Source organism: Capricornis sumatraensis, chromosome 11, assembly GCF_032405125.1.
Source record: "Capricornis sumatraensis isolate serow.1 chromosome 11, serow.2, whole genome shotgun sequence".
NCBI lineage: Eukaryota > Metazoa > Chordata > Mammalia > Artiodactyla > Bovidae > Capricornis > Capricornis sumatraensis.
The window spans coordinates 22,317,598-22,336,231 of record NC_091079.1 but is presented as its reverse complement, the minus strand read 5'-3'; the positions used below and the strand labels follow the sequence as shown (position 1 = coordinate 22,336,231).

The 18,634-nt window shown below is 47.7% G+C and overlaps 1 protein-coding gene across 7 annotated transcripts in view; it reads right to left on the bottom strand.

Annotated features, from left to right (window-relative positions):
* Window positions 1-18,634, bottom strand: part of PTK2 (protein tyrosine kinase 2) — a 141,888-nt gene that overhangs the window by 62,555 nt on the left and 60,699 nt on the right. For all 7 annotated transcript variants that reach the window (XM_068983834.1, XM_068983833.1, XM_068983830.1 and 4 more), the window contains 6 exons: window positions 16,569-16,709; window positions 15,750-15,827; window positions 14,913-15,020; window positions 12,795-12,912; window positions 9,434-9,464; window positions 6,151-6,203 (listed from right to left, as the gene is read on the bottom strand). In XM_068983834.1, coding sequence (XP_068839935.1) covers window positions 6,151-6,203; window positions 9,434-9,464; window positions 12,795-12,912; window positions 14,913-15,020; window positions 15,750-15,827; window positions 16,569-16,709 — 529 coding nt within the window. The remainder of the gene's footprint in view (window positions 1-6,150; window positions 6,204-9,433; window positions 9,465-12,794; window positions 12,913-14,912; window positions 15,021-15,749; window positions 15,828-16,568; window positions 16,710-18,634) is intronic.

Below are 18,634 nucleotides of genomic sequence, written 5' to 3'. Positions count from 1 at the left end.
ACCATCAGTAGCATTAGTTTGATTAAATTATGTCATAAGGCACATAATTTACAAAAATTAGCCTCACATGTAATAGGCCAGCAATCTCCAACTTTTTTGGCAACAAGGACTAGATTTATGGGGGACAGTATTTCTATGACTCAAAGGGAGGGGGTGACTCGGGCGGTCATTTGAGTGAAGGGGGGCAGTAGGTGAAGCCTGGCTCCCTCACCTGCGGCTCACCTATTCCTGTGCAGCCTGGTTCCTAACAAGCTGAGGACCCAAGGATCGGTACTAGTCCACAGTCCGGGGGCTTGGGGACCCCTGTACTAGGCGACAATACTCTAAATTAGGGCACTTAAACAATTCCTGAAAGCTTTCACTTAAAATCAAGCTTTCAGTATAGACGGAGACTACCTTCTAAATCAGTTACCAAGAGTGAAACTAGGCTGTAAACCAGACGAAAAAGACTCATTCAAACTTGAAGGCAGGGCAGATATTTGGATTCCAACAGAACAGTCAGAAATGAGTCAACACTATGCTATTGCTATTCCTGATATACGGAAGAAAAACCACTCTGAAATCGGACTCATACTCTTCCAGGAAAATACTCCTCCATTCTCACACCGACACCTCCTGCCTTCCAACATCTCCGTGTGGTTTGATGAGAAGACAGTGGGTTTCAGAGCCCAGATCTGGGTTTGCACCAGGCTCTCTGCTTTGGCTAGCTACGTGAGCCACACCTCACCACCCCAGGTCACCTGTGAAGTGGGAAAGGGAGGAAGACTGTCCTGAGGCTTAAACAAGACAATGCTTGTGCGTGTGCATAATCTCTGAGCCTCACTCGTAGGTAGGTAACTACTTGTATTTACAAAGCAGTGGCAGCGCAGCCAATGAATAGCAGGCTTAGTGCTTCAGAGACCGTGAGAAAAAAGGAGAAAAAAACGCAATTATTATAGATAGCATCACTGACTCAATGGACATGAATATGAGCCAACTCTGGGAGACAGTGGAGGACAGGGAAGCCAGGCGTGCTGCAGTTCATGGGGTCGCAAAGAGTCAGACATGACTTAGCAGCTGAACAACAACACATATACCACCTAATATTTTACAGAACTTCACAAACTACTTCTACATATATTAAGTAGCTGCTTTAGAATTTGTTAACGAAGCAGCTTAATGCAAATAACATTTATTTTGTCAACTTTTAGTTTAGGATAATTTTTAGTCACTATATGTAATTTTATTTTATTATTATTATTTTTTAATTATAAGACAATTTTTAAATAAATTGTTTTTTAAGATTTAGCATCCTCATTGACAATCCAGAAACAGTCCGTGCTCTTTGGAAACACACACATAAAATGGTTAAAAGTGATTCCCCAATTTTCAATGACAAGGTAGGAAAAATGAACATGTTCACAGTTATAGCTGAATTCTTCTGTCCTTTTCACCAAAAATCTTATTTTGCTACTAACACACTCACCAAACCATAAGGAAAGACAATTTTTCAAAAAGCTAACAAAACCCAAAAACAGGGATCTAGGTATCAAGCCAAAATCATCCCCTGAAACAGTGCTGATGCCAAAAAAAAAACCACGGATAGGAAAACGAATTTCCATAGCGCATTAGAGAAGCCCTTTTAAACAGCTGGAATGATGCTGCAAGGTTAACAACTAAACCAGAAGAATCTGTTACAAAGCAAAAAAAAATTTTTTTTTTAATTATAATAAACATCCCATCGCAAAGTATCACTACAGAGTGATACATGTGTTCACCACCAAGAGCTCAGCAGAAACAATCAAACCAAACATTTCTAACAACAGGAAAAGGTCATGGCCTTGGTTGTGGTGACAGACACAGGAGAGAAAACACAGTCTTCTGATCTCCAGCCCCGTCACCACAACCCAGACGTGCGACAGGAGCCACAGGCACAGTGAAGTGGTTGTTACAGGTCACCAGCATTTCTGTCACACTTGCGGTCCCTCTGCTTCAGTAGAGGCCTGGTTATTTAAAACAGACAAACAGAGCCTTGAAACACAAAAACCAACCAAAAACCAAAGTTTGTACCTTTGGAATATTTAAAATTCAGCTTCGTTCAGTGAACAAAGCACCTGCATTCCGGGGAATCTTCATCCACACAAACGTTGCTCAACCCCCCCACCCACTCAGGGTGCCCCTCTCTGACACACAGAGACCCCTTAGGACAAGCGAAGGAGTCTCCAGGTACTGCTAACTGCACTCCAGAAGAAACACGTTTCCTAAAATCATACACAGAGGCTAGAAAAGTTGACTCTAGGCCCTCGGAGAAGGTGCCCAGGGAAAGGCTCTATTCTGCTGCATATTTCTATAAACCAGCTCATTTCACGCTTACATTAGAGCGAAACTCTAGATCTCAGAGACAAGACTGCATATACTGGACATGGACTGTAAACTGGACCCTACTGAGGATGGTCTGAAACTCTACTTCCTCACCAAGAGATACGCAGGAGGGCCTGGAACCCCTGATCATGAGCTGGGGACTGTTTGTGCTGCCATCCAGACTTCAGCCTTCCCACTGGCTGGCCTCCAGACCCCTTGCCCCAAACTGCCTAGGGGTGCATGCAGAAGGGTTCACCATGACCAGTGCTTGGGGAGTCTGCGAGCCCAGCGGCTCTCGAGGCCACTATCCACTCGGAGGGTCCCTGCCTTTCTCCCTCTGTTCCCCCACCAAAGCGCAGTCCTCCAAGCCCTAGCACCACTCCGCACCTTGCTCGAGCACCCGATTCACCTAAAAACAATCCCTGAGCACTCTGTCCCAGACAGTAACGACAAATAGAACATGTCTTTGTCTATGATGGAGTTGTGGTCAAGGGGATAAGAAGGTTTCTAAGCTTGTATCTATTTAAAGATTATCCACAATAGTGGCATGTATGGCAGGCCAGACAACTCTGAGGAAGGAGAGTCCTGGAATAGGCAGGGAGGGCTTCTAGAAGGGGGTGGCATCTGAAGCCAGCTTTAAAGACTGGGGAAGAGCTTCTCTGTTGTGACTGTATAAAAAATAGGAGAATCAGGCAAGTCCCAGTTTCTCCATCTTCCCAGCTGATTCTTCATCTGTACTTGGGGTCATCTCCCTTCAACTGTTACTGAAAGGCAACATAACCTAGGGGGCAATAACGACCTGAGCTCAGCCCTTGCTCCATCGTTTTCAAGCTGTGTGATACTGAACAAACCCTCTCTGAATTTCTTTCCTCTTGTCTGTGAAATGGGGAGATAATAAAGACCTTGGGAGGTCGTCACAGAGTTAACAAGGTAACATCTAATACGATGCACAGCCCCTTGAGTGCCTAATAAGGAGAGAGCTGTCACCTCGTCGCTGCATGTGCCCCCACCTGCCCTGCCCCGGCCTCTCAGAGCTCTCTGGCTGGTGCTGAGTTTGCCAAGCTCCTGCTGCAGGGCCTGGCGCTCACTGTCCCACAGTGTCTATAGGCCCCAAGTCTCATTGTATTCAGTCAACTGCTCAGAGGGACGTCCCTGGACCCCCACCCTCACTCTCCATCTGCCTGCTTGATTTTAATTCAGCGTCTCTGTCCCCTGCACAGAACATCAGCTCCACATGGGAGCAACCTGGCTCTGTCCACCAGTGCACCCCAGCATCTGGAACAATGCCTAGCACAGAGCAGGCACTCAGCAGCACCTGATGATGGAATTTCTAAGACTGGACTAATAGCCACCTTGCAGGGTTTGCTGGGGTGGGACAAGATGGACTATGACAGAAAAGCAGGTCACGACTGCTGGCCACAGTCAGGCTGAGCCTCAGCCACCACCCCACCATCCTGGAGACAGATGGCTTATGGCGTGGGGAACAGGCATGGCACTCCACTGAGTCTGCGGGTGGCTGAGGTTAACCACAGTACACCCAAGTGGTTTCCAGGCTACCAGATAAGAAAGAATCTTGAGGTTTGGCAGAAGTCCTGATCATCTAGGTGTCACCTTAACAGCTTAAGAGCTAAGTGCAAGGCGCAGCTCTTGGCAAGCCATACTGCTGGGATGGCGTGTTCAAGAGTCTTTGCACACTGTGAGTCCAACTCCACGGAAGGGAGCAAGTCATGAGTGGGGTGACGAAGGAGTAACAGGAATCTAAAAGGTAAGTCCAGTCACTAAATATTCATGGGACATGGAACGTTCTTTGTGGCCTGTGAATGGAACAGCATCACTGACTCTGAAGAATGGAAAGATTTTGATGTGTGATGATGAAAAGGCTGTACTAGCCGGTGGAGCAGTCTGAGCAGAACTACAGGGGGAAGGAGGTGGGCAGAGGGGCCGGACGCCCGACAGAACTGTGCGAAGACCGTGTGGAGGACGGGGGCAGGCTGGATAGGTGGGCTGTGCAGAGACGTTGGGGAGCCTCGGGGCCGAGCTGAGAAAAGATTCTGCCAAGGGAATCGCCTACCTACATTCAATAAAGGGGGGAGCACCCTCAGAGCTGCTGTAGAGAAGAGGCTGCAGGGTGAACTCCAGTCCAGGGTGCCCGGGGAGGACAGTGAAGGCAGATCAGGACTGGGGGGTTGGGAGAGGTGACACCCAAAGTGTCTTAATGGGCAGCTGTGGAAAAAACGCTGAGGACATGAGGAAATGGAAGAAATGAGACCCGAAGCTTCCGTGAGGCCTGTCGTGTTTCATCACCACCCGGAGTCGCGATGAGCCCAGCACGGTGTGTCAGCTCAGCATTGCACGGAGTGGCTGCAGAGCATGGGGGCGCCCAGGTCGGTGAGGACCACCAGTGCCTCCCAGCCTGTCGCCCAGGCCCACTTCCAGTCCAGCGGGGGAGGACTGGAGTGCTCAGGAATGACTCAGCGCTGGCTGGATAGCTCCTTTTCTGTGGAGCACGGCACAAAACACCCTCTGATGCCAGCAACTGACAGAGTCCTCCACCACCGGGCCGCTCGGGCAGGCGGTAGCCTCTCTCTCCAACTAGATCACAACCCCGGAAGGCCTGCTCCCCACCTGCCGAATCTCCTGCGCCGCCGCAGACTGGAGATGCTGAGCTACTCAGCCCCCGCACGTCACCTTGGGCTGAGGGGGGGCTGCCAGCGTCCGGCACCACCCGGCAGCACAAGCTGTGGCACTGAACAGGCCTCTCCCCACATCAGAAAGGGGTTGACTCCTGAGCCGCAGGGCTCCCCCACACGCCTGCCCCACGAGGTTCCTCACTAGAGCACCTCTGCTAAGCAAGAAAGCATGAATACCAACACAAATATTTCTTGACAAGGGGGTTGTGGGATGTTTGTGGATGATAAAAAAAAAAATAAGCAATTATATTTGTATGCTGGAACATTAACAAATAATTCAGTCATCAACTAGGCAAATACATAAAACTAAATTATAGGTAAAAATTCACTCAAGGTAAATTAAACTAACAGGAATTAGACTCCTTTTAAGTCAGACTGTCAGACAGTAGAGTTTTAGGAAACTGTTATTTTAGAAATGTGACATAGATGAGAACATACTATATATGTGTGCATATGGATATACATGTGTATATATACATGGATACATACACATGTATAGCATATGTATTTTAAGATGTCAAACCTGGGTCCATAGAAGATGCTTTTTCCCACCTTTCCTCTATTTTCTACATTTTTAAATGGGGGGAAAAGGTACATGTATTTTGAGAAACATATCAGAGAAAGCACACCATGCTCATCACACCAGTAAATAGTTAAGATAATGTTTATGTCAATATCTTAACTATATTTTTTAAAAAGCAATATTCAAACACCATTTTATGTTAACTGTTAACAAAAAAAGCTGTTTAAAAATATTCCACATCTCTTGAACTTCAAAAAATAATAAATATACAAAGCATGTCACGTTAACTTCTGAACTGCAAGCATAAATTATAATGGCAGCTTTGAAAGCAAACATTTTCACTCTAAATATAATTAACATGGCATTAAAACTGAAACATAACTTGAAATTCTAAGTAATTTGTGAGTAATCTACTACTGTAAAATTATACAAATTTTAAAGTTATTTCTAAGTTTTAAAAATTAAATAACTTTAATCCTTAACGTTCATAAGCTAGCCTAGAAAGATGTAATCCTCATAAGAATGAGCAGAGGTCAGACACATGGGGCCCCCTCCCACCGCTGTGGGCACCCCCCTGCCACCCGCGCGGCCTCTTACCTGACACGGAGACCGCATGGGTGCGCACGCCCTGCTTCTCGCTGTTGGCCAGCCTGGAACAGAGGTGCAAAGCGTGAGCGCCCCACTCTCCAGACTACGCTGCTGGCATTCACGTGCACGCCAGCTGCCCAGAACCAGGACGGCTGTGCCCTCTCCCAGGGTGACTTTGTGAAATACCAGATTCTACCACCCGAGGTCCTTAAAGCCTGCTTCAATGTTTTAAAGACCAGAAGTGGAGACCGACAAGGAAGGAACGCTGAACCACAACACTACTGAACGTGGTGCACGTGGCTTGAATTACTTTAGATGCTGGGCTGCCAAGGGGAGACGCCCGCGACTGAGGAGTGCTCTGGACACAGCACTGGCCCTGCTGCCGTTAAGAGTGTGTCCAAGAGCAGGCAGGACAGTGACACATACCGTCATTATTTACAGACTGGCACAGGAAAGGTTAACACATCGGATTATTTGTTTCATGACATGGCTCAACAATGGTAGTGTTTTACACATACATCCACATAAAGTAACATTTTGGCCAAACGTTTTAAGCACATTAAAAAAAAAAAATCCAAGTATGGTTCAATTCAAACTTTTTGAAAAAGCATAAAACAGAGAGGAAAAAGGAACCCTACAGTCTTCAGGTGTCAAAATTATTTTGCTCTTTTCATAAAACTTTTTTTCTGATACATGAACGTTTACTCTAGAAGTACTGAACAGGAATTCTCCTTAGTAAACAGAATTTATATTGGAAATCTTGGAGCTTAATATATCCCTTTTGAGAACTAGAAATAGTCAATGTGCAACTGTACAACCTCTAGGAAGTGTTAGTCGCTCAGTCCTGTCTCACTCTCTGCGACACCAGACTCTGCTGTCCACGGGGTTCTCCAGGCAAGAATACTGGAGTGGGTAGCCATTCCCTTCTCCAGGGCATCTTCCTGACCCAGGGATTGAACCTGGGTCTTCTGCATTGCAGGTGGATTCTTTACCAACTGAGCGACCAGGGAAGTTTATGGCACAAAGCCACACACTTCAGTTCTTTTACTGAATTTGCTACATGTTTGAAGTGGTATGTCCATTATAAAAGTTTAACCAGAGTGTTCTAACAAACCACCAGCTCCTCCTCCACTGCAGCCACCTGACTGACCGTAACTCCCTCTCAACTGCATTTATCCAGAGGTCACAAGTGCGCGTTCCTAACACACAGGCCACAGTCCTCTGCCTCTGTCCCGCAGACAGCATGCCGGGTCGTCCTCTGCTGTGGGCTGGGGCACTCTTCTGAATCAACCTGCTCACAAGCACCTCTCTGATCAGTGGTAACAACACAATTCTGCTCCTTTCTAGTATCTGTTAGCACTTCTAACCTACTCCCTTACTCCTCACTTTTACGTCTCTATTTACAATTCCTGTGCATTTAATCTACAGAGTCATCTCTCAAAGACTTTCTACAACTGAAGATATCATGAGCACTAATTCCTTGCCTGATTTTAATAATTAATAAACATTAATGATTTTAATAAATATTCATTAATTCATAACATTAATACATATCTATTAAATGTTGTTGGGTTTGTGAAACAATGCCTAAAAGCTGAGAGACATGGTCTCACCCACCCCACCACTCGCCTGCCCAGCTACTGTGTACTTACTGGGTGCCAGATACTGTCCCATGTCATGTCTACATGCCCTGTGGCCCCGGCCATCAGTGAAGCCCGAGGGTGAGAACAGCAGAGAGGTGACTGTTACTCCAGATAAGTTACGGAAAAACACAGGGCTGCTTCCGGGACTGGGGTGATGGGGGTTTTCAGATGAGGTGTTGCGGGGTGAGACCTGAGCAGAACCCTGCTGAAGGAAGGACGTGGGCTCCAGGAGCCAAAGGGAGTTCAGTGTGGCTGAAGCTTGAGCGCAGGAGCAGAAGCAAGGCTGGAGAGGCCACACAGCCTCTCCCCAGCCAGCTGAAGGATGTGGGCATTTATCTAAGAGCAGCAGCATCCACACAGGGCTTTGAGAGGAACGCTCTCTCCCAATACTGCAGAGAAGACCGGCAGAGGCGTGCAGAGGATGGGAGCCAGGGGTCTGAGGCGCTGTCCTCTAAGAGTAGCCCCTGGCTGGTGTCAAGGAGGGCTGCCACCATCCCTACTCATCAGGAAGGCTCCCTGTCCTGAGACCAATGGTGCAAATCATATGGCCCATGATATGGGCACATGGCAAGCACAGGGTGCACACGTGACCAGGCCCGCATGAGGGCGGGGCACCGAGTCTCTCACGAGCTTCCCTGGGAGACCACTCTCTACGTGTCCTGCCTGCGCCCCTGAGAGTGGGCCCCTGGGGCTGCCCAGCCCCTCTGGGCCCCACGCCGTTGCGCTCTCCCTGGGCTGTCAGGCATCGCAGCCACGAGAGCCTTTATGCACCGAGTCCTGGGCATTCCTTCTAGAGAATCCATGCAAGAGGTGGTCCAGGGGACCCCGACACAGGAATCTGCTAACAGAGCCCAGACAGGTGCTAACAGCTGACAACCGGGGACGGCGGTGGGCAGGTGAAGCGCGTGGGCCTGACAGTTCAGAAGCAGAAAGGGAGAGACTGGTAGGGACTGGCGGTGGAGGAGAGGGAGTGGCAGGTCAGAGGTGCCCAGGCTCTGCTCCCTTAGCCCTCATGCAGTGCCAGGGGCGTCTCCTCAAGTCCCTCCCTCTGAGCTCTCGGCACCCAGCTGCATATCTGACTGTGAGCATGCTGCCTTTCATCTGCTCCCCAATCCCTAGCACACTGGCTGAGGACAGAGAAGCTCAGGCCTTCTTTACTTTTACAGATTAAAATATCTACTATGAAATCCGTGACACAAACACATTTTAAAATTAACATAAGTTGCATATCTTTAATTTTCTCACTTGTAAAATAGCCAGAATGGTACTGACTTTCAGGTCTCTATGCAGACTGTCATCACTTATATAGTAACCATCCGAGAACAGACCTCTCTCCTGTTATCACTACTATTCTTGAGCTTCTTACTGAACTTCAGGGGAAGATTCACTTTACACTTCTGACTAAGCCTGAATACTTGTAAAGCAATTATCCTTCAATAAAAAATAAATGAATTAAAACAACAACAACAACAAAAAAAAACCTAAATACTTTAGATGATTCACAACTGATTTCTTTCTGGAAATACTTGTTTCCTGATTTCCTAATCATACATGTAGAAATTTGATTACTCAGGCAAATGTAAAATACAGCATGGAGACTTTCAGTCTCTAATGCAATGGAGTAACAAGGCACACAGAGCGGTACTTACTTTGGTATCGATGGCAAAGCCCGTTCACCTTCTGTGGGAAAAAATGAAAAGAGAGAGATGAAGCTCCCTTGGAAAAGACTGCATGTAGAAACCAGAGAAAGAAGACGAGTCCTCTCCCAGAATTTTAGCAACAACCCTTTAAAAGAAGCTGTTATATGCCTGTGATGGGTTATCACAGCTTTATTTTCAGTATTTATGACAAACATGCCGTCTACAGGTGCAGACTATAGGAAAGGCATTGCCTCTCAAAACCAGGCTAAGGGATAAACAGAAGAAAGCTGTTCTTCCCAGGAGATGTTAGAGAAGAAAGAATTTTTCATAATCAAAGCCAACATTCTTTACAAAGACTGAACACCCTGCATAGGTTTGGCTACTCCAAAACCTATACAGGGAACACAGAAATTCAAAGGAAACAAACCCACTGGCTCTGTAGCTGCCAGAGGAACGTGGGTCCCGGGCAGCCGAGAGGCCAGCAGCCTCAGAGCCTGAGGAGGCCCAGGGATGCAGCTGGGGGAGGTGCTGGGGCCCCGACATGGGGGCCACCCCCCGCCATGATGGCTGGGCTCCGGCCGGGGCATCACAGGGGAGCTCAGGACTTGCTCAGGGGCTGAGGAGACGCGCTCTCCACCCGTCCTTAGTGAACCAGGAAGCACGGAGCCCCTGGTTTAATCTCTCTTATCTGGATTAACCTGGTGGTAAAGCTGTCCCACCAGTCCCCTGGCTCCCCGGGAAAAGGGTTACTCTTGTCTTGGTAATATGAAATTATGACCCTAATTTGCACAAGTCTTTCCTCTGAGGAGAATTTAACCAAAAATTGAAAAACTGCCACTGAGTTTTCTCTAAATTAAAGGAAAAGTTAGATAAGGCCCCACAAGAAGGCCAGGGGTCACACAGCAACTCTGGTGGAAGCTGGTTCGGGCACGTGGCTTATGACTCTTAAGAGTTTTCTGCCCCAGTGATACCACCTATAGAAGCACTTTCTAAATTGAAGCAATTATGGCGGATCACAGAGCCTTTTAACAAAGCACACCTGGGCACATCAGCACTCATCTGTCGAACTTAGACGTCACTTAGAACCGTTACACTCACAAACATATGCATGTTGCTTACCATGAAGCAGTTAATAACCTAGAGAGAACAGATGTGTATGTATGCAACTGTTCCTTAAAGCATGTACCAGGAAAATGGTGCTTTAGAGTTGTAGAAACATATTTTACACTTATTTTAAATTTTAAGAAACTAAATTACAAAGTGTACATGTGCTCCTGTCCACATATTTCTAATTATAATCCATTAAAAACATGTGACTTTAAATATTATTTCAATTAGGCAATATAACTTCACTTTAGGAATCTATTATAAAATAGTCACAAGTACATATGCTGTGATTTAGAATAAAGTAAATTATCAGGCTTAACAATTAATTCTATAAAGACCACATAAAATTGATAAAAGCCTCGGACCTACTAGATTTTTATGAGAAGCGATTTCATTTATGCTGTCTTCATATGAATGAAGAATTTAATATGTCTCATTTCATGAGATTTGATATCAAAATATTTCTTCCAACAAGGGAAAAAAGTCAACTAAAAACCAACCCAAGAAGATGTTAAAGCTTCAAACATTTAATGCCTAATGTCTGAATGTTATTTTTTCATATACCAACAAATTGATGAACAATAGTTTGGTAAATTAGGGTGAAATGAAACAATTATTTACCAAAAAGAAGACAGGTGCTATAGTACATTTAACATTTTTAACAGAATACTATCTTTATGTGAAGCAACTTTCCTAAAACATTTAAACAATGCTCTTCATTTAAAGCACAAAATGAAAACTCAAGAGCTCATGAATGCAAAAATTTTAAATGAGAGGAGTCTTTAGATATCTCCAAAAGCAACTTCATTACTGTATTTCACATTAAAAAAGCTATCATAACACACACTCCATTTTAGGGGGAAAATAAATAAATAGATTTTATTGGTTTGATCATGGTGGAAAAAAAGTTCTGCCAGATTATTTATGTCCTAGAATTCATGTACTTACTGGCCTTTTGGCTGATGGCTTTATTTTTATTTTTATTTTTATTTTTTTTAATTTTAAAATCTTTAATTCTTACATGTGTTCCCAAACATGAACCCCCCCCCCACCTCCCTCCCCATAACATCTCTGTGGGTCATCCCCATGCACCAGCCCCAAGCATGCTGTATCCTGCGTCAGACATTGGCTGATGGCTTTAGATACGGTTCTCAGAGTATGACATCCTGATACTAACAAAGGTTTAAACAAAGGTCCCAGCGATGCCTCTGCTTCATCCCCCACCCCCACGCCCTCCACCTGCTGTCAGCACAGAGAACTGGACCGCTGGGCTGCAGGACTCTGCAGTGTCTACACCAGGAGTGCGGGGCCTCATCTGTGTCCCTCATGTCTCCCCGACTCCTCCTGTGATCGTCCTTCCCACGGCAGGGGTGGGGGAGTGCTGGCAGGGATCTTGCGTCCACCTGCCCGGAGCGGCAGCATGATGGGGGCGACTGTGGACCTGGACCCACCTCCCGCGCTACAAAGCAGGTGCTGCTCCTCCTTAAGGACGAGAAGTCCCCAAGCCAAGGCTCATCCGGTGCAGTCACGATCACATGGGATCGAGCAGCAGCTCTGAAGTCTGTGACACTGTAGGTGCCCTGAGCCGCCTCCAACAGGACGCCATTCCCACCCTGCTTCCCGCGGAGACCACGGAAGCAAGTACCACTCTTCTCGCCTTCCTGGATGAACTGAGGCACAGGAAGCTAAGTACTTAGCAGATGGCACGCGCTCATGATGTGAACCCATCGGTCAATGTAATTCCAAAGCCTGTTTTTTTCCTGCTTTGTTTCAGAAATCCAAACCCTCAGAAACACTGTGTCTTAACCCTCTGCAAAAGGCTGCAGAGACTCAGCCCCATTCCAAGGATTCAACACATCATGCTTCAGACTGAGTTTGTTCTCTGACTGCTCTAAGCTTTTGAGAGCTTTAACAAAAAATAGGAAAGAGACTTTATTTATGAGTCATAGGGACTTAAAAAAAAAATCCCTTGAACATAATCCCAAAAGTTTATTAAAAAAACACTAATGGTAACTGAGACAATACTTTAAGGCTGTCGCTCAAATCAAAAGGGTCTGAACACAAACCATGTGTCCTTTAAGCTCTATCCAAACCCAGCTCATAGGCTGTGAACTGAGTCGCTGCCCTAGAAAAGCAGGAATACAGATTTGCTCGGCTGAATTATTTGTTTGCTCTTCACGTTCAGAGTGACCTGAAGGAAGGGCTCGGGCTGCGGGCGAGCCTGGCAGCCGCGTGGAGTAGGCTAAGGCAGGGGGCGGCTCACCTTTCTGGGGCCGGATGATGAAGGACTGTGTGGCCCCGTGCACCAGGCGGCAGTACCCGTCGATCAGGTCGGCCATGTTCTCGGCGATGGTCAGGGACGGGGCTGTGACCGTCAGGGGCTGGACAGGGGAGAAGAGCCAGAGAGAGCGGTCATTGTTCCTTCCGCTCCTCAGAGGGCCAGCTGTGCCGTGACATCAGATCGAGACGCACTTGAGCCCAGAGAAGAGTGGGAGTGAGACGAGATCTGTCATCAGGTCTCAGTGAGAAGGGAGCGTGGTATTTAAGGATCTTATTCCTAGAATGTGTGACAGAAGGCAAAGCCAGACAAAAAAAGAAAAAGACACTTAAATCGCTTAGAGTCACTTTCTAGAACAAAAAGAGGTGGGGAAAAAAAATGTTTCCTACAGAAGGTCTGGCCCCTTAGGCATATTCTAATTAAGAATTTAGAAAATTAGTAAGCTCAATTATGGCTTCTTTTAGAAACTAGACAAGTGTGGACTAGATTTTTATCAACCATCCATCATAATTTTTCTAACCTTAAAGAAAATTAGTGGAATTTCATTATTTTGAGCATGCAGAGCATGCTCTACCTAAGAGCTTAGAAATCACTTTTTTCAAGGCAAAACACACAATTATGATACATTTCCTAAAAGACCTGTCATTATGTTATCCAGGAGATAATCAGAGTGGTATTTTTCCTTTCAAACACAATTACGTCCCAACTCACATAGTCTTCATAACTTCCTTCTAAAGGAACAACTCAGCTCGCCTGCATCATCCTAAGTATTGTTTGGGGGCAGCAAACAGAAAGGAGGACAGCCTGAAAATCATGATGCGGACAGGAAATTACTGAGAGATTTTCAGGAAATTTGAAGGTTTCAATATTTCATGGCATCATTGGTTTAATTCTGAGAATCAAATGTACTGCCCGGAGCCTCAGAAATGCCAGGATTCCAAAGCAGGAGGGGCAAGAACGAGATGAGAGAAGCCTCGCGAACAAACCCGCCTCAGCGGGGGCGGCAGCAGTGCAGAGCCCAGGGGTGCGAGTGGGGCCAGGGGAGCGCCCACATGGGCTTCATGCAGAAGCAACCCTGCATGTGCCGCTCCCCGCCCCTACCCCCCACAGTGAGCATCACATACAACACCGTCCAGGAAATAAGGCAGTAGCACAGCTTACAGAATTTATATAATTTTAAGAGGTTGATTTGCATGATAGTATTCGTTTTTCCACAGAAAGACTACATTAGTTTTTAAGTGAACTGACGCTTTTGAACTATGGTGCTGGAACAGACTCTTAAGAGTCCCTTGGACAGCAAGGAGATCAAATCAATCAGTGAATTCTAAAGAAAATCAACCCTGAATATTCACTGGAAGGACTGATGCTGAAGCTCCAATACTTTGGCCACCTGATGCGAAGAACTGACTCATTGGAAAAGACCCTGATGCTGGGAAAGATGAAGGCAAAAAAAGAAGAGGGCAGCAAAGGATGAGATGGTTGGATGGCATCACCAACTCAATGGACATGGATTCAAGCAAACTCTGCAAGACAGTGAAGGAGAGAGAAGCCTGGCATGCTGCAGCCCATGGGGTCACAATGAGTTGGACACAACTTAGCGACTAAACAACAATTTATTATGCAGGGTTTCCTAGGAGGTTCAGCAGTAAAGAATCTGCCTGCCAAGCAGGAAACACAAATTTGAGCCCTTGGCAAGGTCCCCTTGAGGAGGAAATGACAACTCACTCCAGTATTCTTGCCTGGAGAATCCCCCTGGACAGAGGAGCCTGGCGGGCTACAGTCCATGGGGTTGCAAAGAGTCGGACGTGACTGAGCAACTGAGCACAGACACACACATTTGTTATGTGATGCTCATTACGTAAGAGAAAGCTGTGATTCTGATGATCCATGAAAACTTCATCTGTATCCTCAAACAGTCATTTCAATAAAGGGCTAATTTAGAAATAATGATTGTTTCAGGATATGGCAATCCACTCCAGTAATCCTGCCTGGAGAATCCCATCAACAGAGGAGCCTGGCGGGCTACGGGCCTAGGGTCGCACAGTCGGACAGGACTGAATAGACACAGCATGAGCAGAGGCTATCTCCTTCATCCCCCCTTACCTCAGGTGCCCCTGCGATCTTCAGCTGCAGCGTCCCTTTCCTGTCCTTGTCTTCACTGTTTGAATACTGGATGGTCTGCACTTGGTTGAAGTCGGCCAGGTGTGTGGGCTTTGGGAAGAAAAGGCAAACATTTGACCACAGATGCCAGACACTCATGCACTATCCCGTGTAATTTCCGTGGTCCCCACCCCACCCCACTGACAGGGTGTCTGGGGAGCCTGACTGTCCACCTCGCCCAGGAGGAGGGGGCCTTTCTCGCTCTGAGGAGTTGGCAAGGACCTGCCAGGGCCGCCTGCTCACCTCACGGTCAGGGGTGTGTCTGTCCTCTGTGCTTGTGCAGGCAGAGGGGCGCTTCCCCTTCAAGGGCTGGACGAGGGGGCGCCCGTGCCCCAGCACGAAGACACACAGAGGAGGAGGGAGGGAGCCCCTGACCTGACTCTCCGGCTGACAGTCTCGGTCTCAGGGAGCATTCTGCCCTGCTTCTCTCAGCAAGAGGGACCCGTGCCCACTCCCAACACACCATGAGCAAGGAACGTCTCTGACCTGTTCTGGGGTTCTTCTGAGGGTTTTGGTGCTGGGGAGACAGTGGGCATCTGAAGGACCCTTCCACATGGACACACCACCAGAGACTCTGTTCATTTCCCAAGAGGAGTGGGCTTTTCTTCTCATGCAGACACAATGTGCCCATCAGTCCCCACCCTCCAGCATTTCATGACAGCCGTCAGTCTGCAGGGCCGAATCCCACTCATTTACTCAAGACTCTCAGCCCACACAGGGCCATCTCCTCTCAGACACCACAAGTGCCAGCCCCTTCCTGCCGAACTAAAGCACACTTACATTGCAGCCCTTGTCTGTGAGGTAACTGATTCCTTCCTCAGGGCCAATCGCCAGCTCTACTGAAATAATCCAGCTTGACTTGAAGGTGAAACAGGTGACGGCAAAGGCACCAGGAAGAAAAAGAGGTATTTTAGATAAAGAACCACTGAAACATTAAAGCACCAAAGCGGGGGCTAGACACGCTTCTATTCATCTATGTAATCAAATAATACAAAACGTGTACAACTCCAGGCTTTCCTGGTGGCACTAGTGGTGGAGAACCTGCCTGCCAGTGCAGGAGACACAAAGAGACTCAGGTTCGATCCCTCCAGGGAAGATCCCCTGGAGCGGGGCATGGCAACCCACTCCAGGATTCTTGTCTGGAGAATCCCACGGACAGAGGAGCCTGGTGGGCTACAGTCCAGGCACAGAGCGTCAGACATCACTGAGCGTGCACACGTGCGTGTACAACTCCATGGTGCAGCATCTGCTGAGCCTGAGCAGAGACAGATAGACTGAGCTTCCGGTGAGCCTTAAGCCAACAGTTTCTTTGGGAAGATTATCTGAGTAGGTAAACTAGCCCTGAGACAACAGTTAATCAATGAATCGCTGGGCTGGGATTAAAATAAATCTAAATATGAACACAGGCATGCTATTAAAAAAGGATTGTTTTAGTCTCACGTTGACACATTTTCTTTTTGTATTGTTTTCCCATTCTACAGTGGTAAAATATTCTCATGTTAAACATGTGACCAATTAGATTCCAATCAGAAACTGAGGTATTCATGGAAAAGACAGAGAGAGCCCACCGAGTCCCCTACTACAAGTCCCCATACTTACACCAAGGGCACACTTGAAGCATTCTTTATCAAATCTGTACACTGGGGAGAGGATCTCAAAGAACTTCAAAATACTTTCTTCTCTGTTAAGATTGGCAAACTGTCTAAATGTTTGTTGGATCAATTTTCTTAGTGTTTTGGCCTGTGTGATAAAATCACAAACATCTTTTCAGAGTCAACAGTAAGTGAAGACCACAGCAGTAACCCCTAACACCCAGGAACATCTCTTCCCCAGCACCACGTAATACCACCTGCATTCACCAAACATCATTATTTATCAGAGCTCTGTTTCTTTTTTAAAAAATAATTATAGTAAAATACACACAACATATACCATCTGGTGGCTAAGATGGTTAAAAAAAAATGTGCCTGTGATGCAGGAGACCCGGGTTCAATCCCTGGGTCGGGAGGATCTCCTGGAGAAGAAAATGGCAACCCACTCCAGTATTCTTGCCTGGAGAATCCCATGGTCGGAGGAGCCTGGTGGGCTACAGTCCATAGGGTTGCAAAGAGTTGGACACGATTGAGTGACTAACACTTCACTTTCAGCTGTTTTAAAGTATACAGTTCAGCTCTGGCTCATCAGAACAGGGGGGTCCTGCGGTCAGCAGAGGAGGGGGATGAAAGCCCTCACACACCCCGCACTGCCCGGGGAGTCGACACGTCCTTTCTGAAGCAGTCTGGTAACAGAAATCAAATACCTTAAAACCACAACCTTTGAGACGTTATTCTTCAGGAATAATGAAAGAACTAGGTGAAGACCCAGCAATGAGGAGGTTCCATGCAGAAGTGTGCAGAGGACCCCACGTCGGGGCACACACACACACGCACGTGAAAATAAGACAGCCTGGCGTGGTGGAGATGCCGTCACAGGAGCACACAGGAGGCGGGCCTCATGCAGGGGGCCACACACACCACGCTTGAGGGAGACAGGGCGGGTCGGCACGTCCGTCCCAAGAGCCGTAGTTACAGGCACGGGGCCGAGGTGCTCCCACAGGTAAAGCAGCTGCGAGAGAGCTGCGTGGGCAGAAGCCTGCACAGGAGGCCGACAGCTGGCTGTAGCCAGAGCCAGGGCTCGGACAGGCGAGACAGGGGTGGGATCCAAGGCGATCTGAAGAGACCACAGACGCTAAACTGAGGAGAAGCATAGTGAGTTTCAGGGCAGCAAGGACTGAATCTCAGATGTTGCCTAGAACGTGAGTGGTCAGCCGAGGATGCTCTGCAAAGAAAAATCCAGGGAGCGCATTTTGGAGAAAACTCGTCCAAGCTCTGGCCAAGAACCCAGGGCCTGCAAAGGGCCGCTCTCACCATGGCTGAGATGGTGTCCAACCACCGTTCTGACTCCAGGCTGTGCAAACAGTCTCTGACTCTCCTCTGCAGGATCACATTCACCCACCTGAGATCTCCACGACACCTGAAACCTGATGGGCCGCCAAGAGAACCTCCCTCCCCCGTGGCCGGGCCAGCGAGACCGTGCTGATTGGCTCCGCACTCGGATGTCCCTCGAGGTGCCCAACCTCTCCGGCTCCACCCCTCTCGCCATTTCCGCTGCGGTGTCCCCATATCAGAGACACAAAGGGCCGTGCGCTGCCCCCGGCGAGCAGGGGTGAAGTCACTGCCCCACACCAGAGTCCAGTCGATGGCTTGTCCTCTTTACCAAAACCCTCAGCCACAGGATGTGCATGGGGTCAACTAACAGCACACCTGATCACTGAACCTGCAGGAAAACTTCCGAGTAACTGGGCAATTGAAAGTAGTAACTATGCAGTGTTAGCAGTCTGAGCTACAGTTTTACGAATCTGTCTCATCCAGCTGAATCTGGGGGAAACACGTCACGTTTACTGAATGCCCATCCCAGTTTTCACTTTGGCTCACTGTGCATTTTACGTGCCACTAGGCTAAGGTGCAGGAAGGCACAGTGCCGAGCAGCAGCTGCAGGAGCTGCAGAAGCTAGTGTACCCGCTCAGGGCTAACTTCCTGGGACACAGGGCCACACCCCAGCTTCCCACCAGCCAAGAGGGGCACCTGGTCAGGAGTGAGTACCTAAGCTTTCTCAGGGTCTCTGCT